At 34.9% G+C, this 26,857-nt stretch overlaps 2 protein-coding genes across 2 annotated transcripts in view; one reads left to right on the plus strand and one right to left on the minus strand.

The window, feature by feature from the left end:
• The window catches only part of Negr1 (neuronal growth regulator 1), a 799,300-nt gene that overhangs the window by 381,001 nt on the left and 391,442 nt on the right, over nt 1-26,857 (minus strand). The window lies entirely within an intron of this gene.
• Nucleotides 23,601-24,354, plus strand: LOC125355302 (ferritin light chain-like). Its single transcript, XM_048351586.1, has one exon. It carries the CDS (start codon nt 23,675-23,677, stop codon nt 23,951-23,953), a length of 279 nt encoding a protein of 92 aa, XP_048207543.1. The 5' UTR covers nt 23,601-23,674; the 3' UTR covers nt 23,954-24,354.

The following is a 26,857-nucleotide window of genomic DNA, read 5'->3' on the forward strand; positions in this document are numbered from 1 at the left end:
ATTCTGTTAAACCATAGAAGAGGATTAATGGTATGTAATTATATAGCACTCACATACTTCTGCAGTGATAAGAAACATTGAGACATTAATTTTCCTAGAGAATAGTAAAATGAAGAATTTGCCAAAATTATTTGAAGGCAAAATTTGGGCACAACATTACACTGGTTGAAATTCTTCTGTGGTTTGCATCATGATTGTGTAAGAAAACTTGGGACTACAGAGAAAAAGAAAAACAAATTCTTCATTGCAAAAGTTGATTCTAATCTAAACAATATTGCATTTATATATTTGCCAACATTAAAATGTTTGCTATTTTTCTTTTTGCTGATAACAACAAACATAATTAAAATGATGCTTTCTTCCTTTTCTGTCATTTAAGAAGTCATATGGTAAATCAGACTTGAAAACTAAATGCCCTTCCTGAAAGGGGGCATAATACCCCTTTATTTGTACTTCCTTTTATTTTTCCCTTTTCCATCTTCTACCAGCACTAACCTACCAATAAGGAACTCTATGGTTAGTACTCTCAAGATGGGCCTTTGACTCTATTTATTACTTATGAGAGATAGATGTTAAAATTGATATGGAATGATTATTATTTAAAAATTGATGTTTCCATATGCTTGCAACTGTAGTAGGCAAATTATTTATGCCATCATTGTTCTAACGATACCCTGGAAAAGCAAATAAAAAGTAGGAACTTTGAGTGTAGCACAGGTTCAGGGTTGGCCAGATGGCTATGAGGAAGATCTGCTATTCCAATACAGGACTCTCTCATTCAAGACCATGTATGTTCAGTGAAAAAATAGTTAAGCTGGTAATAGAATTTCTCTTTAATCTTTTATTTTCATTTAAATATATTCATTATTTATTCTTGATATATTCTATCATGAATTTTAAATCATGTTTGTTGCCTTCTACTTAATATTATCTTTATCTCTAATAATGGCCCTCAATTGAGCATAACATTCTGCTTACCCTATATTAATGAAGATATGATAACCTAAGTTTCCTACATGAACTATTCCTTTAATATTATTGCATGTACAACTGAAAATTCCCCTCACCCCAAATGGCACAGCTTTAATTAACATTTACTTGAAAAAACAGAGTAAGGTCTGTGAGAAAGATACAGAGTCATTTCTAATCACTCACAATGTGGTATTCAATTAATTAGAGAAAATGCTAAAATATATAATCTACTCTCATTTCTTTTGCTAGATCAATAGGAAGCACATTCCACAAGATGACTTCAGTTCTTCTTGATGTTCCAAAAATATTAATGTCAGGAAAAAACTATTAAATTAGCTTGACAGTTTATTTACTGAAAGTTTTATAATCTCTAGGTAATAGACTAGGGTATTTATGTTACTTGAATTGTAAAGATAAAAATATTATCTTATTTTATCCTACTTCTAGAATCTAATTTTATTTTCATCCATAGATTATGTATACTTAAAGCACACATTTTGAAAACTTTCACCGGGAAAAATCATCAATTTATTCTGTTTAAGATAAATATTTTTCAAGAACATAAATTTTGATGCTAATAATAATATATAAGCTAAATAGCAATAGCAAATTACAATCCACATAGGTAAACTGTGGCATAAAGTACTTTTTCACTGCAACCATGTAAGAAATCACAAACATTTATATATTATGAAAGCTGTGTACACTTTGGGGAATCAATTCTAAAACCGTAAATGAACTTTTCCATTAGGAAACTGAATCCAGACTCTGGTGGCTCACATCTGTATTCCTAGCTACCCAGAGGCAGAGATCTGGAGGACTGAGAAGATTTGAGTGAGAAATGTAAAGGCATATAATGAGTCTTTCATGATGGGTATGAAACAGTTCGTTTCATTAGATTAGCCTTAAACTTTTCTCCGGTAAGTATCATCATAAATGATATGCATTGGATTGTTAAAGATATTAATTAAATTCTCAAGTGAGAGAGCATCTCAAGCAAAGAGATTTCACACAATAGTACAAATAGTCTAGAAAATAAAAGTGGTGCAAAGTTAATCAAATGATTTTTTTTTCTTGAACTGTAAAGGTCAGTATTTGATTAAAAACAGATCTAATAGAAGTTGAAGTAGAATTAAAAATTGGTTTCAATAAAGAGATATTTCAACAGTTCATATAACGTTGATTTGATATTCTGCAATGGAGATTGTGAAAATGTAAACTTTTAAAAGCAGAATTAAATATGAAGTTCTTATAGTGATAATTGCCACAAAAAGTGATTTCTAGTGTCTGGTTGAGTACATTTTTGAAAGCTAAAACACTGTGGACAGGTCTGTGACTTCACAATTAACTGCTGTCAGACCCACATCCAATATAAGGAACAAAGGTCCCAGGAATAATCTCTGGAGAAGTAGAGCTGCATTGTATACCACTGGACTTGCTGTGACAATTTTCTATAACTATTTCAATGGAACCATATGTTTCTAAAGAATAAAAAGATCAAGATTATTGAAAACCAGATGAACAAAAGGAAGAAATGAGGCTTGGATAGAAGGATATATTGTTGATTGTGACAAAATAGGCTGCTTCCTCATTTTACAGAGCATTTATAGATTTATTTGCAAATATTTCACAGGATTTAGCTTTAACCAAGATATGTAAACCCTTATAATGGAAATTCTACACTCATATCTGCAATATTTAAGTATCTGTTTTTAAAGAAAATATGTTCACAAAAGATTCTTCAAAATACTTCTTTTGCAATACTCTTAGGGCTTTGGCATTGTTACTGTTTGAAGGGGATGCTGAAATTCAAGTTACATAATTACAGCTTTACAAAATAAGCCTTTTATCTTGAGGTTTTTAATGGCGATTTCTTCTTACTAGTATTAGAATAATGGCATCAGAACATAGCTGCAGGTGACGATGTAAAAAGATACCAAACAAGAATGCAATAAGGCTTTTCCATTTTTAGCAATTGTGATTATTATATGCATTATCTCCAGAGTGGATTCCTCTTTTTCTGTAAATATAATTCCTGGAAGTACTTGTTGTACAGAAGGACTATAGAAATGTCTCAGTTTGAGTTTCTCTATCATACCTGATTTAAGGGAATCAGGAGACTTTGTATATAAACAACATCTGTTGGATTTTGCACAGTGGGAATAAAACAGCTCAACAGATACAAATATATTGAAGGTTTCTCTGTCATAAAGACTCTAAAGTGTTCAGAATTACCATGTCATTAGTCAAATGATAAAGTGATTGCAAAGTATTTTTATGTTATCTTCAGAATTTTAGATAATAATGAAAAAATGCTGGTAAGTAGGTTTACTCTCATATTAAAAGACTGATTCTCTTTTCAATGCCATTAATATATGTCTGCATTGTTTCAGATGTAAAAACAAATGTCTTAATTCTCTACTTTCTGTGAAGTTTTGAAAAATTAGTAGTCTGGCATTGTCCACTTAACTTTTGCTTTTAACATGCGGACCTAATTCTACCATATGGAGATTTCATAGCATTGTGAACATAGCCTAAAATTTTCAGTAACTTAATGAGTGCATAAGAAAATTTGGAATGCCTTAGGTTGATTTGTACTACACTAAAGCAGTGTAATGGTTAAATTGGCTAAGATAAGTTATTTGCGTAATTGGTGAATATTAGTCTAGATGTATCTATTTGGGTGATTGGAGATGAAGGTAACATTTGATTGGTTGACTCTGAACAGAGTGGATTGTTGTAAATCATGTGGGTAGGTCCTACGCAATCACTTGAAAGTCTGAAAAGTGAGTCCAGCAAGCTTCTTTTGCAAGAGAAACTTACTTGCAGACGGCTTTCGGAATTGGAAAATAACAAAAGCTCTTTCCTGGAGCTTCAATCTGTCACCCTGCTAGCCTGTCTGTAGTCCAATCTCCATAATTATATGAACCACTTGCCTGAAATAAATCTTTCTGGATCTATATACATCCAATTACCTCAATTTCCATGAAGAACCTTAAGCCTGCATAATCATCATGCATGTGAAGAATACTTATGGAAAAAAATATATACATGTACATATATATACATATGAAGAATATTGACATATAGCAAGAATATATCTTCCATTTCTCCAGAATATTACAAACTTCAATATTAATTCAATATTAATTTACACATAAGCTTAAATTTATTCTATTTTCATGATAAACAGAGAATTGCATGGGCAGGAAATTTTAGTTATAGTAATTTCAGTAATCAAAAATAGCTTTCGGGCTGGGGATATAGCCTAGTGACAAGAGTGCCTGCCTCGGATACATGAGGCCCTAGGTTCGATTCCCCAGCACCACATATGCAGCAAACGGCCAGAAGCGGCGCTGTGGCTCAAGTGGCAGAGTGGCCTTGAGCGGGAAGAAGCCAGGGACGGTGCTCGGGCCCTGAGTCCAAGGCCCAGGACTGGCCAAAAAAAAAACAAAAAAACAAAAATAGCTTTCAATGTATGATATTATGGGTTGTTGAACTTTAGGATATGCCATGTTCAAATCAACATGTAAAAGAGTCACCTACATGGTCATGTTCTAAATCAGGATCTCTATTTATAATGGCAAATGTGATAGATATATACACTGAACTATCATTCACCTGTAAAGAATAATAAAACTATATTGTTTTTGCCAAAATGGATAGAATTGGAGATTATCATGTTAAAAGAGATAAACTAAGGATCAAAAGAAAAATATTTTAACTTGTACGCAAAGCCTAGACCTTCAGTAAAAGTAATAATACATCAGAGTTTAAAGGGCATGGTTCTTGGGTTGAGGGAAATAGTGTACACAGAGACAGGATAAAGAAGAGGAAGGAGAGGATAAATATTATAGAAATACATACATACATATAATGAGATGGAAAACAATAATACTCTTTAAAAAGAAGGAAAGGCAGATTAAGGGTAATTAGGAAAGAGTAATAGAGTAGTCTGAACAAAGTATATTACATGTATAAATATCACAAGGAATCCCTTTTTTACAATTAAATTATGCTGATAACAATAAATTCATATATCACTTGGAAACACAAAGAAAAAACTTGCACTTTAAAAGATTAAGTACAATTTAGATTCAATTTCCTAATTTTTATTGTGTAACATGATGTTGGAACATCTCAGATTTCAAGGATTAACTCAGAGAATCAATTATCTGTCAACAATTACTCCATTTAGTCTTTTCCCATTATTCATGTATATATGCTTACCATATAGACACATTCTTGTCAGTGTAATGACTATAAGTATACATTCTGGAATGGAACTGGTAGCAAGGTTTACCAAGATCTTAAAACCTCACGTTCCTTATCTACAGAATAATTGTCAAAAATGTACTCATTGCACAGGGTCAATAAAAGGAAAATACAATGAACATAGCATAGCAAATTGTAGGAATATCATCCTAGATTTTACTACCCCTCCACCCTCCACTTCACTTTAGGGCAAGATCCTAGCCCACAGATTATCCAGTTCTATAATTTTTAATCTGTTCCATTAGTCAGTAAATATTAGCAATAACTACAAATTATCGTTCTCTTGTGATGTCAAAACTCTCTGACAATCACTTTCAAGTAAATACTATGATCTGCTTATTTGGGATGAGGAAGCTGAGGCTCTCACATACTGGCATCTATCAGTAGAGACAGCATTTAATCTCACTCTAAATCAAGACCATGCATGATATATTGCAATCATAGTCAGGGTCTATTAGATTACTGATTGTAGTATTTCTTAGCTCAGATATCACATGAATGTCTGCAGGATCACATATTATTTCTTCTTATTGCCTTTGCAGGTTGCCTGGGAGCTCAGAAATGGACACACACTCAAGGTTGCTCTAATTTGTTAAGGTAGTGGCACACTCTTAAAGAGGAAGTTACAAAAGCACCTTCTGTTTAAGGAGTTTAGTTTATAGATTCCTCATAGATAGCCAGAGTCTTCCAATGCCAGTTTGCAAGTAGCTGAAAACAAATTGTGTTTTGAAAATTCTTCCACCCGCTTGTTTTTGAGAACTTAATCTAATAAAATATTGTTGGAGAATATCTTTAAAATTCTTCAGTATTTATAATTAATAAAAAAAAACTACACTCACATATGTTAAATAAATGTTTTCATCTCTAAGGTCAAATGTGCCTCAACTTTTCTTTTTTTTTTTTGGCCAGTCCCGGGCCTTGGACTCAGGGCCTGAGCACCATCCCTGGCTTCTTCCCGCTCAAGGCTAGCTAGCACTCTGCCACCTGAGCCACAGCGCCCCTTCTGGCCGTTTTCCATATATGTGGTGCTGGGGAATGGAACCCAGAGCTTCATGAGTAGGAGGCAAGCACTCTTGCCACTAGGCCATATTCCCAGCCCCGTGCCTCAACTTTTCATCTAACACTTTCCCTGCACTCCAGTAGTCACTATTAGCAATTGCATGTGAAAGAATAGTTAGAAAAACTCATCCAGAATTAAACATGATTTCCAATGTAGAGAGATTTCCCCCCTTATCAAACATCTTTCAAATTCAAGAAAGGAGAGCCCTTTATTCCTAAAATGTACCTAAATATTTTCATTATGTTATTGTCATTATTCCAACACTGGAAGCAATGTGGTAGAGCCTATTTACTGATCTTTTGGAACCGGTAGTTCTGTTATTCTTAAATACAGAATATCAGTACCAAGTAAAATGTGATACAAACCTACTGTCATTTATAAAAAAGAGAATGACAGCATTTCTGTGAATCCAGGCAATATTGTTTTTTTAAAAAACCAAACTGCTTCTATAAGCAACAATTCTATCTTCTTTTATTTGGTAAAATTATTTCACATTTTGAAGGGAAAGTAGTCAGGGCCTTGCCTGAAGTGTCACATCAGGTACATCTAAATGGCAAATGAATATCATTATGGCATCTATTAGGAAGTTCACATTGATTAGAGGACATCAGTGCCCAAGGACAGTTGCCACCATAAGTTTCCAGGCTGAAGCCATGTTCTCTTGGGGCATAGGAACATGGCAGGGCTTGTCTTACTGCATAGACACACAGGCTATCTAGTCTTTGTTGAATATGGAAATAGAATATTAAGTGTAAAGGCAAACAATGAGGGGAGAAAGAACTTTTTATTTGCTTAAGGGTATGTAATAAATCTATTTCTCATTAGGCAATAAAAGAATAGAGGTTGAGGGTATTGACTTCTGGATACTGAAATGGAACTACATGTTAACACTTGAAGCAATGTGGTAGAGTATCTTGACTGATCTTTTGAAACTGACCTATTATTCTTAAATACAGAATATCAGTACCACTGTTTTCATTTCTTCATACTTCCTAAGAAAACTTGACAAAGCCAGAACCTATCAAACATTTCTTTCCCCTCTTTTTTTTTTTTAAAGTTTGTATTATCAAACTGATGTACAGAGAGGTTACAGTTTCATATGTTAGGCATTGGATACATTACTTGTACTGTTTGTTACCTCATCCCTCATATCCCCCCTTCCTTCCTCCCCCTTTCGCTTTCCCCCAATGAGGTGTTCAGTTCACTTACACCAAACAGTTTTGCACGAATTGCTTTTGTACTTGTTTTCTTTTTTTACCCTGTGTCTCTCAATTTTGGTATTCCCTTTCAATTTCCTAGTCCTAATACCAGTATACATGGTTTCCAATATACTCAGATAAGATTACAGAGATAGTGTAGGTACAACCACAGGAAGGTGATACAAGAACATCATCAATAATAGAAGCTACACTTACACATGGCACGTTGAAAGTAATTACAACTGTAATATAACAATCGTTTCCATAACATGGAGTTCATTTCACTTAGCATCATCTTATGTATTCATAAGGGTGTAGCTATTGGGCTCTTGTGGTCCTCTGCTGTGACTTGCCTAAACCTGTACTAATTATTCCCAATAAGGGAGACCATAGAGTCCATGTATCTTTAGGTCTGGCTCACTTCACTTAGTATAATTTTTTCCAAGTCCTTCCATTTCCTTACAAATGGGGCAATGTCGTTCTTTCTGATAGAGGCATAAAATTCCATTGTGTATATGTACCACATTTTCCTGATCCATTCGTCTACTGAGAGGCATCTGGGTTGGTTCCAGATTCTAGCTATGACAAATTGCACTGCAATGAACACTGTTGTGCTGGAGGCCCCAAGAGTGGGGCTGCTGGGTCATAGGGGAGTTCTATATTTAGCCTTCTGAGGAATCTCCATACTGCTTGCCAGAGTGGCTGAACCAGTTTATATTCCCACCAACAATGAAGTAGGGTTCCCTTTTGGCCATATCCCCTCCAACAATTGTTATTGTTGGTTTTCTTGATATATGACATTCTTACTGGGGTGAGAGGGAATCTCAATGTTGTTTTGATTTGTATTTCTTTTATGGCAAGTGATGTAGAGCACTTTTTCATATGTCTCTTGGCCATTCTCATTTCCTCATCAGAGAAGTCTCTTTTTAAATCTTTAGCCCACTTGATGAGGGGGCTATTGGTTCTTTGCGGTTTTGTTTTGGAGGAAGGTAATTTTTTTAGTTCTGCATATATTTTAGAGATGAGGCCTTTGTCCGTTGAATGGCCGGTAAAGATCTTCTCCCAGTCTGTGGGCTTTCTGTTTATCTTGCGAGCTATGTCCTTTGCCGTGCAGAAGCTCTACAGTTTGATACAGTCCCATTTGTCCAACCTTTCTTTGATTTGTAGCCTTTCTGGGTCATTGTTAAGGAAGTTCCGTCCTGCGTCAAGGAGCCCAAGTGTTTCTCCTACTCCTTCCTTTAGTGTTTTCAGGGTGTCTGTTTTGATTTCGAGGTCTTTAATCCATTTGGAATTGAAAACGAAATTAAGTCAGAACTAAGGAAATGGAAAAACCTCCCATGCTCCTGGATTGGGAGGATTAATATAATCAAAATGGCAATACTGCCACAGGCTATCTACAAATTCAATGCAATACCCATTAATATCCCAACACCATTTTTTAATGAAATACAGGAAGCAATCCAGAAATTTATATGGAACAATAAAAGACCTAGAATAGCAAAAACAATCCTAAGCAGAAAGAAGAGTGCTGGAGGAATTATAATACCCAACTTCAAGCTGTATTATGAAGCTATAGTAATAAAAACAGCTTGGTATTGGCACTGGAACAGACCTGAAGACCAATGGAACAGAATTGAAGACCCAGAAATGAACCCACAGAACTATGCCTACTTAATCTTTGATAAAGGAGCTAAAACAATAGTTTGGAACAAAGATAGCCTCTTTATCAAATGGTGCTGGCAAAGCTGGTTCAACACATGCAACAAACTAAAACTAGATCCTTATGTTTCCCCTCTTCTTTCTGCTCTGTGTTTGAAGGGCTCCATCTCAGAACAAAGAAGATTTTGAAACTTGATACATTATGTATCAAGAGAGTGGATAACCATCAAAGCTGTAGTGCTCATAACAGTTTTAATGACCAAAAGAAGATGAGGTTGTTTCACTAATGAGACCAGAAGGCAACTCCAAAACAAAGACTTCTGTATATGAAATTGAATTCAGCATTTCAAACATTTGAAATTGGACTGTTCTCATGCTTTATTGTTTTTCTAAATGGCAATACCAGAAAATCATTAGATACATTGTTTGTCAGAAACGGAACCACTTCATTACTTCAATATTGTTCAAAAACCTACATGCAACTAAAATGACAGGAAATGTGAAGTTTAAAACTGGCATAGATATGGTCTTATGCCAGGGTGACTTCACAGTCTCTCTCTGTAAAGTTGCTTTAGCTTCTCCAGGAAGTCACGCTATCTTTTTAATTGAATTGGGGAGGGATGGAAAGCGAAGCTGTCAGACATGTTTCATTGATGAGTGTCACATCCAATTGCCACCCTGACTGGAGGGAATGAAACTAGGTTAAGGAAACAGGTTCAGTATTTTTAAAAAATTACCTGCCATCTACTTTTTTCCCAAATGTCAGGTGGCGGCCTCTATTAGAAGTACACCATTAATCAAACTAATGAGAACTATGAATGCAACCACTTCTTAACAAAGACATAATGTCCCAATGGGGAAAGGAGTGCAATGGGAAATTTTTATAAAGTAGTCTTCCCTCGTGACCAATTGGGTTTGAACCACATCACCGTGTGCAAAATGAGGTGTGCAGGTCCTACAACAGCTTGATGTTTCCTAAAAAAGCTGGTCATAGGGCTGAATTACAATCAATTGCACTGATGGCTAAGGGGGAAGAAATCACATTTACTTTACTACGATTAGTCATTTCAGAGCCATTCTTTAATGGTTAGATCCTTATTAGTGAACCATCAGGGTTTGGAGAAGCTGCTGGAAAGAGCATGTGTATACAAGAAACAGTAATCCTGTGGTCAGTGTTATCAAGGGGCACTCCTTGAGTGCTTGAACCATTCCAAGTCATCCTGATTTAATTCTAAGTATAGACTATCAAGTGTATAATAAGTTGACAATCCTATGCATTGAGCTTGGTGATAAATAGGAAGTCCCTCACCAGCAATTTCTGACTGCTTACATAGTGTAAGAGGTTTTGAAAACGTCTACTTAAAAAGTTTATCTTGGGCTAGGATGTAGCTCAGTAGTAATGCATTTGCCTACCCAGTCCAATGTCTTATGTTAGGTCCCCAACACTAAGAAAGAAAATAATATATATTTCTTGGACTAGGAGTTCACATTTGTGTTCTAATCTACATTGCATCTGGAAATATAGGCAGAAGGCTCTCTGTGCAAGGATCTGAGATCAAACCGTGGAACCACCAAAAAGTTCAAAAAGTGTTCATAATTTGTATTTATCTGAATTAAATCTAGTTAAAAGTTTAATGGTAATGATAATATATGGTGGCTATTTTTACTAAACAAACCTGTGCAATCACTCATTTTGTGTGACAAATCTTGTCATTAAATAAAGACCTAATATTATTTAAATTTCAGAGCATACATGAATCATATAAAAAGACTTGCTGTGCTAATTTTGACATAAAAATTCAAGAGGAAAACTCATTTTTATCTTAAATTGGTAGTTAATGAGAGAATTTTATATATCTGTACAAACTTATATTTATATCTAATTTAAATAGTCATATTGCATATAAGTACCCAGACACAATAATTTATTAAATGATATTTACTCATTGTTTACTTATAAAATGTGAGAATGAAATAGAAAAAAATTGTATGGGAAGAAATGAAAACTTACCTAAATGTACTTTTCTAACTAAGAGGAAGCCTGGTATTGGGGAATACTAGGTTTTTTCACAGGTATTGCTAAAACTATGTAGTAATAACAAAACTAAGTGCACCCATTGGTACAACTGAGAAACTGATGCACAAAGAGATTAATTGGACTCAATATACGCAGCAAAGGGAAGCAGAGCTAGACTCAATTTCTGTGATCTGACCCCAGTGCCTATGGCAGTATTCTTTCAGTTACAGAACTAAGGACCAAACAGATATTGCCTTTTGTTCTGGGGTGAGTGGAATGAAAACTCCCCTCCATATATGCAAAAGTCTCATACAGAAGTGTTTAAATAAGATCTCTCTCTCTCTCTCTCTCTCTCTCTCTCTCTCTCTCTCTCTCTCTGTCTCTGTGTGTGTGTGTGTGTGTGTGTGTGTGTGTGTGTTTCTACTTGTGCTTAAACTGACAGCCTGTAGTCTCCATTGGCTTTTTCACTCATGGCTGCAGTTCTCCCACTTGGGTTACACCTCCACTTCTGTCTTTGGCTTGTGAATTGGAAATAAGAATCTCTTGGATTTTTTTTTTCTCACACTGACTTCACCCTGCAGTCCTTTGTTCTCAGCCTTCTGAGAGGCTAGGGACCCAGGCATGAACCATTGGTGTCCAGTTATAGGTTGTTTTCCTAATGCCATGCAACAAGGAGTCCTGTTGGCCATGTATATCTAACACAAGAAGTTTTAACTGCTTGCATAGTTCTTCAGACCTCAAATATATACACACTTGTAAACTCACATACCCCAAGTATAGGCTAAATGAAATTATGAGACCACTGGATCTTTCAAGGTTATGTTTTCCTGGAAGAAATTTTTGAGCAAGAAATGAAGCTAGCCCTTGGCCACTCTGTGCTTTCATTTTCTGTGTCTCTCATCTTCAGATGCCATAGTGTACTTCAGCAGTGAAAAATCCAGCAAGAACTCACAGATTAGCTGTCTACTCTTTTCTTTACCACCACATATCTTAGCACAGCCTTTTCATTCAGCTATAACAAAATACCTACACTAAGTAACTCATAAATAATAGTCACTTATTTCTCATATTTCCAGATTCTGGGAAGTCCAGGTAATGGCAGTCTATATCTCTGGTGAGAGCTCATTTATCACAAATGGATCTTCTCTGTGTAACAGGAGCAAACAAGCTGCATTGTTCTTCTAAAGGCTTTAAAGCCACTCCTGTGGAGAGCCCGCATGGTCCCTTAATGGACTACCTTCATAGTAGTAGTATTCTTGCTGTGAGGAGTAGGTTTTAGATATATGCTTTAGCAAGATACAAACATTCAGAGAATAGATGCCTTTAAACATGTCTTTCCTCACATAGTACCCTACTCTCAAAAAATGAATGCCTCTTTCTTTTTAATCGTACAATATTCCTCCCCTTCCCCCTTACTATCAAGGAAAACCCATCAGCCTTCAGTATGGATCATCTGACTCAAGCAGTATTGAGGTCTAGAACATTTTTCTATCATGAGGAATAATAATACTAATTCGTCGCATCTGTTTAGGTTGTTATTGAATTTTTATTTGTTATTTTTAGGTTTTTTGTTAACAAAGAAAAGTTATTTATATTGTTTTGTATATCATGAAGTTCTGATATGTACATGAATTTTAAAATGGTTAGATCAATCTCCTTAACATAATGATTGCCTCTGGTATACAGTGTTTTGTCTGTATGTGTTAGTGTATTTGTGATAAGGGTATTTGAAAGTATTGTATTAGGAAATTTCTAAAGTTTGTTACAAAATTACTTACATAGCACAGTTGCAACATCTTCTTGGATACAAATCAGAATTTGTGCTGATTTATGTATATATGAGTCTGTATGTTATTTATTTATCTGAATTGTTTTGAAGTAGAGCCATACTTTTAGATGCTTCTGGTTTTGATTTATAATGCTTTTATATCTCTGAGAGAGCAGAGAAATGGGTTAGATTTGATATCCCGTCATGCATTCACATACTATGATATTTAAATTGTAGTGCTCCTAAATAATATAATCCTGTTTATTATCTTGGAGTAACATAGTCTTCTATAAAGATCCTGACTTTAAAACAATTCCCTCTGTAAAGTATATTTAAAAATGAGTTCAGGGGGCTGGGAAAAATGAGTTCAGGAGGCCTAGTTGCAAGAGTGCTTGCCTCCTATACATGAAGCCCTGGGCTCCATTCCCCAGCACCACATATATAGAAAATGGCCAGAAGTGGCGCTGTGGCTCAAGTGGCAGAGTGCTAGCCTTGAGCAAAAAGAAGCCAGGGACAGTGCTCAGGCCCTGAGTCCAAGGCCCAGGACTGGCCAAAAAAAAAATTGAGCTCAGGGCTGTCACACTCAAGGCAGAGATCTTCCCAGGGGCTAAAGATATTAAGTCACTTCTTGCTCAAGATTTGGGAAAAGGTTTCTGGACTATGGGACATCAGCTATCCTGTTTATCCATCCCTAAAGATTTCAAAGTGAGCATCTGGATTCCCAGGGACTTTGAAGATGCTAGGTTGGGCCATTTGTCGAGAGAAGGCGTGTTCTTAACAGATCGCTTTGGCTATCTACATGACAGCAAAGGAAGATTTTGGCAGGAAACTGCACAAGACAGCAGGATACCCTGGTTTGAACAAAATGTTTTCATGCAATGTGTTACCAGGGGGATTGGTTTGCATGTGGATATTACCACCCACATACATAAAGCCCTGGTACATTTCCCCAATGATTATGTTTCTCCCCCTAATATGTTACAAGTATATACTGGTCTTGTTTTGCTAAATAAGTTAATGAATAGTTTTGATGCACCATACTGAACCAAGATTGTTAAGCACTAGAAGGAGGAGATGGGCTTAAAAATGTGGATATATTTTCTTAAAAATAAAGAATAATTTAAAATAATTTAAAAGAATAATTTAAAATAAAGAAAAATTTAATAATAAATTAAAAGAATATGTTTAGTTTATTCATACTATCTTAAGACATTTACATAAAACATATTCCTTACATCAGGAAATGTATACAGTTCCTTAATTCACCTATATTCTATTAATTTTACCCAATACAATATTATCAAGCTGTAAGTGTGCACATGTGGCTGTGTGCCTGTGTATGATACTGACCTCGTCTAGTGAAAGAGATAATCTCTGCTTGTAGTAGGTCTGTATGTAGATACTAGAAGACTGGGAAATGCAGGAAAGGCAATATTGGAGAAAGGAATTACCTCTGATGGAGACGTACAGGAAAATATTTTAGGAAAAGTGGCTTTTGAGCTAGATTTTAAAATTAGTTCTATTTACTTACAATACATTCATTTTTCTTGTTCCTTAGTAGAGCATAATTTTAAATAAAATAGACTCAATTTAAATGTGTTTATTATATCCTGGGCCTGTCTATTACTAAGTTTATGATAGTAGTCAAATGTAATTTACCTCCCTCACTTGTAAAATGAGGGTAGAGGGCTGGGGATATAGCCTAGTGGCAAGAGTACCTGCCTCGGATACACGAGGCCCTAGGTTCGATTCCCCAGCACCACATATACAGAAAACGGCCAGAAGTGGCGCTGTGGCTCAAGTGGCAGAGTGCTAGCCTTGAGCTGGAAGAAGCCAGGGACAGTGCTCAGGCCCTGAGTCCAAGGCCCAGGACTGGCCAAAAAAAAAAAAATAATAAATAAAATGAGGGTAGAGATAAGCCCTTTTTCACAGGGTTCTTAGAAGCCGTATATTTTATTACAGATGTATCCTGAAAAAAACATTGAAAAATGTGAAAGATGTAGGCTTTGTAATGAAACACCATTGTAGCTTAATCGTAAAACTGACAACTATTGTTTATCTACTTCCAAACTTCCATTTTTGTCTTTTAATAGGGTATTATAATTCCTTTAATATAGATTATTGAAGGCAACAAGAATATAACATGTTCCCCATAAAAAAGTTTTTTAAAAGTTAACGTTAGATAATACTAATAGTAAATGACTTTAGTCACTAATACCAAGGCTAAATCTTACAGGCTCTTTAAAATAAATTTTACAAGTTTCTGAAATCTCAGAGTGTTACATGGTCTAAATCTATAAGTTTGAGGTCGCAGGTCAGCAGGCTATCTTCCATATTCTGTAAGAGCTGTGTGAAAATGAGAGATTCAGAAGTATGTTGTTCCAAACAGCATCTTAAAAATAGGAAAATTTGAGATTACAGATGATGGATCTGTGTATTAGAGTTCTTATCCAGCTTGTATAAGAGACTTGATTCAAACATTTCTCAGCAATGTTAAAATGAAAAATATTTTAAAAAATTCTTAAAAAGTAATTCAGAAGTGCATGTTGGATGGATGACTCAGTTGGTAGAGCACTAGCCATTAAACGAAAGTGTCGGGTACAAAAAAATTACAGAATGAATTTATATATCCATATAACTGGCTAGAATCAAGTCCTTTCTACCTAAACTTTATATGCAGCTTTTGCAAGACACACTTTATTGCTCCTCTTCATCTTTATTCCACCGAATGTATTCATTTTTTTCCCTGTGTAACTCATGCTTTAATGAAGGGATCATGAATTATTGTTTGTAATAAAGGATGATCTTTAAGGGTACTTTCAGGGGTAATGTGTACATTACATTAGAAATGAGTAAGACTGAAAACAAGTAAACAAGAATTTTCAATACAGTAGGAAAAGGTTAAATGGGTCTATGATTAATGCAAAGTTGTCCACCAACTCTTGATGGAAAAATTACACTAAAGAAATAATTGAGAGAACTTTGTTAACTAGAGACAAAAAGGAGACAAAGAAAAAAAATAGATTGCCCCGGAAGGATCATGATGTACTTTTTAGAAATAAGATAAACCAGAAGATACTTATAAATGCCAGGAATTTTTATTTGGAACAGAGTTAACTTCTGTAATTGAATTTAAGGATATTTCCAAAAATCATCAGTCATGATGGAAATCTGTGCTGACCACCAGAAATATTTCCAGTAAATAATTAATAATAAAACATGAATTTTCAGAATAAAGATGGAAGTAAATATATTAATATGAACACAGAGCTAAGCAAAGAGGAAGTCCATGGTAAATGTTTATTTAATATAGATAATATGCCTAAATTTTTATTGGTCTTCAGAATGTTGTATATTTTCACAAATCTTACTCAAAATTTTGTCACAGTAAAAGATAATGATTTGCCATCTTCAAATTTACAGCTTAATGATTTCTCAGATACAACTATACATTTGTTAATTATCCTATGTGAAGTGATGCCATGTAAGAATTTAATGTTATTTTGCTGAATGATAATTATAAAAATCCAAGCTATATTTAGAAATCTGTTAGGAGATGCATATTAATGTTGAAATTTTATGTGTAATATGATGGAAAATAATTCTACCAAATTGTCTTCTGTTTGAAAATTCCAAAAGCTAGGTAGTACACTAGGGATTTAATTCACACAAAGAAGTAAAGGTGAATTAAATTTTGGAGCTTGCTCTAGAGAAAATTCATGCTATCTTGATTTTCTGTATTCCATTTTTTCGTTTCTCTGAATTCTCAAGTTTTGTTCAAAATAGTGATATCCATAAGGGGTTTAAGACAGAGAGGAAGAAGGCACTTGGAAAGAATGCAATGCAAAGCAAATTTCCTTTACAAAAAGCATCAAGATATGTCTTGGTTTTGTTTAGAGATTATATTTATAAGGCAGTTCTCATTTTGTTCATAATCATTGCATGGTATGTTTTTAAATATGAATGCATTCAGTTGAGAGCAAAATGAATCAGTTGTGAAATGTGTAATAAAATTACACATTATAAACGAGATTAAATTACACAATAAAAACGAGATTAAACTTCAAGTTTGGGCCCATATTTCAGAGGGCAGAAGGATGAGTTGTTGAGATTGGCTGAGGCATTGATTCTGTATTCTAGCCTGCTGAGGGTTTGATTGTTTATTTAGACTAGATTCTTTAAAAAGTTAATCAAATGTAATAGTCTTCACTTTAATATATCATCTCCATTCTGCTTTGTCATATTCATTCTCCACTTCATAATCTCCCACTCATCTGGCAAAACCATTCTCAGGCCCCACAGCCTCTGAGAAATTGTTTTCTTAATCTCTCCCACCAAAATGTAAGGTGCACCCTTCATACACCTCTGTTTGCATTTAGTGTGTGGTTGACTTACATAATAGAAATTACTCTCCTTGCCAGTGGCTCATGCGTGTTATCCTAGCTACTCAGGAGGCTGAGTTCTAGATTGTGGTTCAAAGCTAGACCAGAAACCCACTCCGAAAACCAGAAATGGTGCCCTGGCTCAACTGGTAGAGCGCTAGCTCTGAGCTGAAGAGTTCAGGGACAACGCCAAGGCACAGAGTTAAAGCCACGACTTAAAAAAAAAAAAGAAAAGAAAGAAAGAAAAGAAAAAGAAAGAAATTACTCTCTTTGTGAACTCCAGAATCACTTCACCTAAGTTTGAGTTCCCATTGCTCAGGTTGGAAGTATTTCTTTACTAATTCCATTATTGCATGATGAATACTGTTTTTTTTGTTTTTTTTTGTTTTTTTTTTGGCCAGTCCTGGGCCTTGGACTCAGGGCCCGAGCACCGTCCCTGGCTTCTTCCCGCTCAAGGCTAGCACTCTGCCACTTGAGCCACAGCGCCGCTTCTGGCCGTTTTCTGTATATGTGGTGCTGGGGAATCGAACCTAGGGCCTCGTGTATCCGAGGCAGGCACTCTTGCCACTAGGCTATATCCCCAGCCCCCATGAATACTGTTGATAAATGTATTTTGTGTAAATTAGTGAGTAAAATAATTTTAGTTGTATTTCTGTTCTCTGTTATGGTCTGTACATTTCTAATACAGCATGAGATATTCAGAAAAAGATTAAAATATTTTTAAATCAATGTAGTTTATTTTTATTATTTAGGAGACAGAATTAGAATCTTCATAATGACAACAGGGATTTAACCAGCCCATACTCATAGGTACAAAGAGCCAAACAATTGTATACCTCGTATATATAACAGCACATGATTCACTTTCCAATTCTTGACCTACACCTTGTTTGTGATCTAAGAGCTTTGATGTTTAGATTTCAGATCTTCTACACTTATCTTTAAATACTCCCTAAAGAATGACAAGTTTGGCATATTAAAGCTCTATAAATTTATTGGCCTGAAATGCCCTTTGAAATTTGTAACTCAATTGTGTATTTCCCCATATGTGGTCTGTCAGGTCAAACTCCAACTGGTTTCTATTTCTTTCAATAAATTCAAATCCCTGACTTGCCATGATCCTTGTAAGGAAATGTAGCAATTAGACAGCAAAACAACTTTTATTCAATCAATATCCAATTGCTAACAAACAATGTTTATATCATCTTGGGTTTTTCCTGACAGACCTTGGAGAAACTCCATTTTTTTGCACCACTGAAGTGATTTGGAAGATATCCAATAATAATTCTTGTTTTTTTTCCTCTTTGAAAATACAATAAATGAATCTAAAGCCTCCTTGGTCCTAGGGAACAGCTGTTGATTTACAAAGTAGAAATAGCCAACTCAACTCTGGAGGAAGCTGCTGTAGCCACTTAACTTCTAAAAGAAAAAGAAAAGTCTTTTAGAAGATATGTATACTGACATTTTGAGGATGTTGAAAAATTAATTGAAAAATATGTTTAATACTGGAAAAAGAATATATTATGAACAATAAGAATGTGATTTTTATTATGCTTAATCATCTTTATGGTACAGTAACTAACGTTTGAATTATGCATTCTTAACAGTCTCAAAATTAATACTGCTCTTTTAAATTTGCATTGCACTTTTCTTTTGAGGTACCCAAAGCCCTTTAGAGGACACATAATATTTACTACCATGAAAAAAGATAACAGATTATTGTGATGCACAAGCTGAAATTAATTCTACCAGGAAAATGGCTGCATCCTTAAAAAAATGCATCTTCAGCACATCATGTAGGAATATGTTGGAAATATCATGCTTGTATATGTAATTAAAAGCCATGATTCTAATAAGTAAATACAATTGCCTTTCATTTGCTAACTGTGTCCCACAGACCTGCTACCTAACCTGCATTAGCTGCTTCTTAAAATCTTGTGCCTTGCTATGCTCCATCTGCTATACACGTTTTGCTTCCTATTTGCACTTCTAGAAGGCTTTCTGGCTGACATTAGGGAAAAAAAGGTGATACTGATGAAGAACTTATGGTCAGAATACTAATTTCCGAAGCAGGTATGAAAATTAGAGCCTAATTTCAAGGAATATTTGCTCTAGTGAAAGAGATTATTGTCAGCCCAAGTAAGCACATTAATAGGCAACATAGAAGTCAAAGATACCAGTTTGTAAAAGTCATCTGTATACATTTGAGAAATAACAGAAGGAAATCTCTGCATAGGGAGGTGACATAAACCTTAATGGAAGAAGATATATAAGCAATATACAGTCCCATATAGAAATCTTTGTCTATTTATTCATGGATATCATCCATTTTATAAATTATACACTAATGTATAATGACCTGCGAGATTCAGCTACTTGCTTAAAGTAACCCACAATCTAACACACCTGACATAATGGAAGCAAAACATTTGTAGATTCTGATAAATCAAAGCTTAGAAATCTTAGCCAAGGAATGTAAAGAAGATTTCAATGAGAAAGTGAAGCCCAGTAAAGATAAACAAAATCCTTTACTTATTTAAAGTATCACCCACATATTCATTTATTTATTCTTTTGTCCAATTTAAAGCTTGTCTAGTAGCATGCTAATTGTTATATAAAAATACAGACCCACAAGTCAAAGCTTAAATATAAATTCCCTTAGGAAAAAATGGAGAATGTATGGGAAACTTTAATGCAATATAGTTTATTTCTATCAGTGTTGATGTGAGTGGTATCTGTTGGCAAATGTAGCTCATATTATCATGATCTGCTTAAGTTAGGATTTTTATATTTATGTTTCAATGGTGTAATTGAACAATCAAGAGAATTCTATTTAGAAGAGTTGGATTTCTACTTTCAATATCAAATTTACATGACTACCTGAGACTTGGCATGAGTTCTTCTTGAGTCTTACTTGCCTATCTGTAAAATGGAAAACGCTAGTGGAGTAGCCCATTGTGAAGAAGTAACTTGTAAAGAAGAAATTGCAAATGAAGTAAAATTGGTTAGAGATTCTTTCACTCTAACTTCTCAGGTGTTGTAAAAGTACAATACTCTACCTGAATGTAACATTGATTTTCCTGTATCAAAAGAAACATAAGCATTGAAAAGTGTCCCCTAAGTTAGCATTCTAAACAACCTTTTTCTAATACTTACTCCAAAACTGTTAGTACTTAATTTCCTGACCCATAGTTTCCTCATCTAAAAATACTTACCTATCAACTTCCTTGTTGTCAATGGAGAATTGATGTGAAACTCTGTAGAGAGTAGAACTCTGTAGTAATAGGGGGGTAATTATTTACTCTCAATTATAATATTTAGATCATTTGTAGTTTAGTTTCAATACATTGTAAATTTTTCCTCTACCTGAGATATTTATAAGATTCTATTCCACCCTATAGTTTATAAGAGAATCTAATTGTGAATTTTTTAATGCTTAATATATAAAGCTTCTCTTTTATTTTTATTTCTTGCAAAGTTAAGAATTTTACATGGTTTTCCTTCCATCAGGATATTCTCTAGGGATTAAATTTGGCAGTCTTCACTTTTCCTTTCAACTTTCTAACACCAAGTCTTGTAATTTGGCTTTCACTTTCTTCTATCCTAATTTTCATTTTTTAAACCATATTTCCCTGGTGAACTGTTGAAGTGGCAATCTCGAATGGTCATTCTGCAGCAACAGACACACACTTTTGACTAGTTGATTTTATATCAAAGGCCCAGGGGGCTTCTTTTGGAGATGTTCTACTCCCACACTTAACCAATGCTCACTGTAGTACATTGTCTCTTAATTTCCTTTTTTTAAAAGAAATATTCTTTCCTAACTCTAGCACCCTATTTCAATGACTGGCTTCCAGCTATGTTTCTTTACAGGTAAAGTTTGTAAGGCTAGGATGTCTTTAACATAAAATTCAGCAGACTACCCATAGAGCAGTGAATTAGCATCCTTTCTGGAACTCCTAACAAACCTGAACTTCATGGATTTTAGTGCAAAATTATTACAATAGAACCTTGCTAATTCACATTAGTGATGGAGAATCCCATTTGAAACTACTAAATTTCTCAGTGATAATTGAAGAAAAGTGAATAATCTAGAGAAACACAGATGATATTTCTCCCTTTCTACATTACTCCATGGACTATTCATACCCCAGGCTCTTTAGGGAAAATGAATGAACAAAAAGAAGCATGTAAAAACCCTAATTAGAAATACCTAATGTCTAGTCAGGTATTTGTGAGTGCATGCATATATGGGTATAAGAATAAAAATTAAATAAAATATATGCATACAAAAAGAGGAAGTATTGCATTACATTTCAAAATGATATCATTTAAAAAACCTAAACCAAATAAAATTCATAATAGACAAATTAATAATAGATCACATCTGTATTAGTGCCCTTTGTGTGTGTGTTTGTGTGTGTCTTTAATGAAAAATGCATGCAAAAATTTTGTTTTTATCGCTATCAGTACATTTAATTTCCAAGCCACTATTTTCTCATACATGATTCCTTAAAGGATTCAATAGGAGACCTTTTCTCCCAGATGTGGCTTTATTCTCCATTCTCAACTTGACAGTGAGAAATAATATGTAAGCTAGCTATGTGTCATGTGATCACAACCCTCAATGGTTGTGATATGTAAGCTTCATGTCACATGATCACAGCCCTCAATCACTCTGACTATAAGCCAAAGAGTTTATGATGGTTTGCAAGACTAGCACTCTTAATGGCTTGACCTTCCCTGCCATGATTCCTTATCTCCTGCCTCCCTCTTTCACTCATCCTATTAAATATTAGTTGTTCTGCTAAGTACAGATTATTCCAAGTATTGTCTTCTTTGAGAGGCTGCCAACTTGCTGATCCCAGTCTTTACACCCTGACTTAGGAGCTACAAGACTTAAAAGTCTTTTGCTGTATCTGTTAATTTCTCAATGACTTTCCCCTGATCATCATATCTAAAGAACAACTTGTTCCTGCTTCCATTTCGGTATGTATTTTTCTTCATTTTATTTACTGACATATAAAGTGAATGCCAGCAAACCTTTTCCAAAGAGATAAAGATCAAGGGTTTCTCTTGTTTTTTTATGCAGCTATTGTGGCACTAAGGCCATAGCAGGGGAAAGTACCTGTTTGTTGTCCAATGAAACTTTATATACAATAGAAAGTAATTGAACAAATTTGATGCATGATAGAATTTGCTAATCATACATCTAACATATTGAGCAATTTATTTTTATCTATCATGATCTGATAATATTTGAGATATATATTCCATAGTAGCAAGGACTTGTTTCATATTTCTACCACTCCCACTCACATTATCAGAGATATGCCCTACATTTAACAAATTATTTAGTTAAATAAGGCTTAATTTAAATAATAAGGTAATTTATCACATTCCCTTGTGAGGAGAACCTCTCTCCCCATCCCTGTTTTCATTCCCCTTGGAAAATAACCAAGGACCAGCTGCCACACTCGCAATGATTAATAAAGTAATAAAAGCCATCAATAGTCTTTTTCCAGCTCCTCTATCTCATAAATACAACTGTTTCCTTGCAAATTCTGCCAATGTGGGTCACAGATGACCCTGCCATCCACTATGCATGCACTAATGTGTAGCTGGCAGGGTGGCAAAATTCTCACCCAAGAACTCTCCTTGAGGGGAGATTTGCAAGAGTTAATATATTTTCTCTTTTTTTTCTTTCAGCCCTTACTTCTGAGAGCATGGTACACACTCTCTTATATGTTAGGAAAGATCATGGTAAATACAAATGTAATTTTCATTCTCACTTTTATTATAAACTGATCATTACAACTGTATGAAATTTATTAGGTTTCAATTGGTGTTACTATTTATGAATATAATGTGGAACATTTAAGTCAAGCTATTTTTTCTGGCTATTTCTTGATAGTGAATTTTAAAGTAGTCTTCTCATCAACTTTTCTCAGTAGGACCAAGTAATATTATCCAAATGTGATGATAGATTTTTTTTAGATAATCATATTTCTGAAAATTATTCGAATTTACTTTGCTTTAGTGATGCTCATCCTTACTGTATAAAAGCAGTCTTTTCTTAAATCATTAGATTAAAATTTGTCACAAAATTCAGTAAAATAAGACATAATTTGACTACATAAAACTATGAACTTAGTTTACTAAAATGCACATGTACTTAACACAGAACAATATGAAACATCAATTTCATTGTGATGGAATAAAGAAAGTATAACATTTGGAGGTAAAAATTATTCAGATATTTTCGCCCGTCTCCTGCCTTCAGGACCAACCAACGCCGTTTTTTGTGTGTCTGTGTGGTTAGTTTTGTATCGACGACTAGCCATGACCTCCCAGATCCGTCAGAATTATTCCACCGAGGTGGAGGCTGCTGTCAACCGACTGGTCAACTTTCATTTGAGGTACTCCTACACCTACCTCTCTCTGGGCTACTGTTTCGATCGCAACGATGTGGCTCTGGACAGAGTGGGCCACTTCTGCGAGCTGGCGGAGAAGCGTGAGGGCGCCCACCGCTTCCTGAAGATGCAGAACCAGCGCGGTGGCAGCACGCTGTTCCAGGATGTGCAGAAGCCTTCTGAAGATGAGTGGGGTAAAACCGTTTAAGCCATGGAAGCCGCACTGAACCTGGAGAAGAACCTGAACCAAGCCATTTTGGATATTCATGCCTTGGGTTCTGCACGCACAGACCCCCATCTCTGTGACTTCCTAGAAAACCACTTACTGGATGAAGAAGTGAAGCTCATCAAGAAGATGGGTGACCACCTAACCAACCCCCGCAGGCTGACTTCCCCTCAAGCAGGGCTGGGCGAGTATCTCTTCGAACTCCTCACCCTCAAGCACGACTAGAAGACCCCGGAGTCCAGCAGCCTTTGGGGGCCATCTGTGCTTTGCGTGTCATCAGGGTTTCCACTTGAGCCTCACCCTCTAGCCATGGGCAACTTCCTAACTAACCACCCTGGAGCCCTTCCCAAGCCTAGGACCAAATGAAATAAAGCTTTTTGCAGGAAAAAAAATTCAGAGATTTTAATTCTATCTGTCCTTTATGTACAGATAAAATCTTCCCCTAACACAATAAACAATCTACAAGTAATAAAGCACTTCTATGGTGGAGAACAGAAAACATATGCATATGAAGCTATGGGATATTATTTTTATGTAATAGCATATCTGCATAATCAAATTAAAATAGCATAATTGTTCATCCAATGAAATGTAATTGAGAAGCAATTACTAGTTTGCTAAATATTGAAAGATAAGGAGTCATTCTCTTTTAGCCATGGCTTATTTTCATTTCACATTAGGGAAGTAATGATTACCTGTAAATTATATAATATTTTTTGTCTATATACTGAGAAGCAAATTAGCATAGAGTCACAGATCAGAAACTCTAGGGCTGGAAGCCTGTTTCATGTCATAGCTGTAACACGTAAGTGTAATAGAATCTACAAAAGTGCCTTCATTCCTTTGTTACTCAATTTCTCCATGTAGCAAATGAACATGATGGTAGAATACATCTCCTGGAAATATCATGAGAATTAAATCCAACAACCTTCTGTATCTACTGACCATGGAGCAAATACTATGCATCTAAGAGTAGCAGGCAGTGAAACTCCTTAGATGAATATGGATTGGCCTTTGTCTCTTCCACGGAAAATGTTAGTAAATTTGATAGCTCAAAATGGAGATCATATTTCCAGCCCCAGTTCCCATTGTGTGAAAACTTCTTGCCTTCATATGCCACCCCTTTCTTACTAAAGAGAGTAGGAGAAATAGAAGTGTGCTCTCCAGCCTCGGCTTCATGAGCACATTCAAAAATCAATAAGAAAAAAATAGCTTGTGCTGAAACAGAGAGTTAATCTGAAAAAGTAAACAGATTCTGCACAAGCACAAAATGAAATTAATTTTGGATTATTACAGAAAGACATGAGGAAATTGCAGTTGTTAGGAAATAGTGCAGTCACATTAATTCAAGTTAGTGAGTAATTATCACTGTTTCCATATTTCTTTTTAACCATTTCAGAGATCTGACTCAATGAGATTGAACTAAAAAAAACAGACATCACTCTGTGAAGCAAAACTAGGTACTTAGATAAGGTAGCCTCTACCAGAAAATGATTTATAAAATTTATACCATCTCTTCTAGAACCTTATACCTGTTTTACATGTAGAAGTTTAAAAATGGAAAATTTTTTTTTTACTTAAGACAGAAGCCAATATAATTTAAAATTTAAATTAAAAAGCTTATTAAATATTTTATGTATATTTTATACCTGAACTGTTTAGTTTCACTACCTTTTCTTCCAAGTCATATTTCTAATGCTTATTGTATGCAGGCCATCTTCTAATCAGTAAAAATGAATGCATTTTTTATTATTCATAGCATCCTCCCAAATTTCTAGAAAAGAAAACCTGAATCATAAAAGATTGGAAAGACTACTAAGAAGAGACACAAAAAAGAATTGAGTGTACCAACATCAGTTCTAATACTTTTCATTACAAAGTAGTTCTTGGATCCCCATTTCCATTCTCACCCTACTTTATGGGAGTCAAAGTTTGGGCACTGTCCCTGGGTTCTTTAGATCAAGGTTAGCACTCTACAACTTTGAGCTACAACACCACTCTGGGTTTCTGGTAGGTAACTGAAGATATGAGAAGATAAGAATCTCACAGACTTTCCTGACCTCCTCAGTAGCTGGGTTTATAAGTGTGAGCCACCAGCAACTAGATATAATCCCAATTTAATATCCTATCCTTGACCTATTTTCAATAATCAGTATGAGATAACTACTTCCCTCATTTCCTCTTTACCAATGGTAAAAGTTATTCTGACCTAATGATAATGATTTTGTAAAACCATCTCAACCAGCTTCCTTGGTGAAGCCATGGTCTTGTTTAAGCAGAATCCTCTACCCTGTACCTTGAATAAGAGGTTAATAGTTTTCTTCTCTACTGTGTATTTTAGATCATACTTCACTAAAATCAATCAAGTGACACATCTTTGAGCTTATCAAAGGAAAGATACAATTATTTTTGTATTTAGAAATCCAATATCTAGTTCAGTACTATACAAATGGATTTGAGTATATAAGAGAGTGAAAGTAATGTATCTAATGCCTAATGTATGAAACTGTAACCTCTCTCTACATCAGTTTGATAATAATAATTTGAAAAGAAACATTGAAAAAATAAAATTAAAATTAAAAAAAGAGAGTGAAAGAGAGAATACCATTTATCTTTTAAAATTTTTAAAAATTACATTTCCAACTCATGGCTATTAAGTTCCCAAAGCAGATGGATCATTTTTTCAATTGGGAATAGAAAGTACTAAGCTTCCAGAACCCCCTCAGAGAATATTAAGTTGAAATGCCTGGCACTGTACAAAACAACATTGAGATACCATCTCACCCCAGTAAGAATGTCATATATCAAGAAAACTAACAATAACAGTTGTTGGAGGGGATGTGGCCAAAAGGGAACCCTACTTCATTGTTGGTGGGAATGTAAACT

Source organism: Perognathus longimembris, chromosome 7 (assembly GCF_023159225.1).
Source record: "Perognathus longimembris pacificus isolate PPM17 chromosome 7, ASM2315922v1, whole genome shotgun sequence".
NCBI classification, from domain to species: Eukaryota; Metazoa; Chordata; class Mammalia; order Rodentia; family Heteromyidae; genus Perognathus; species Perognathus longimembris.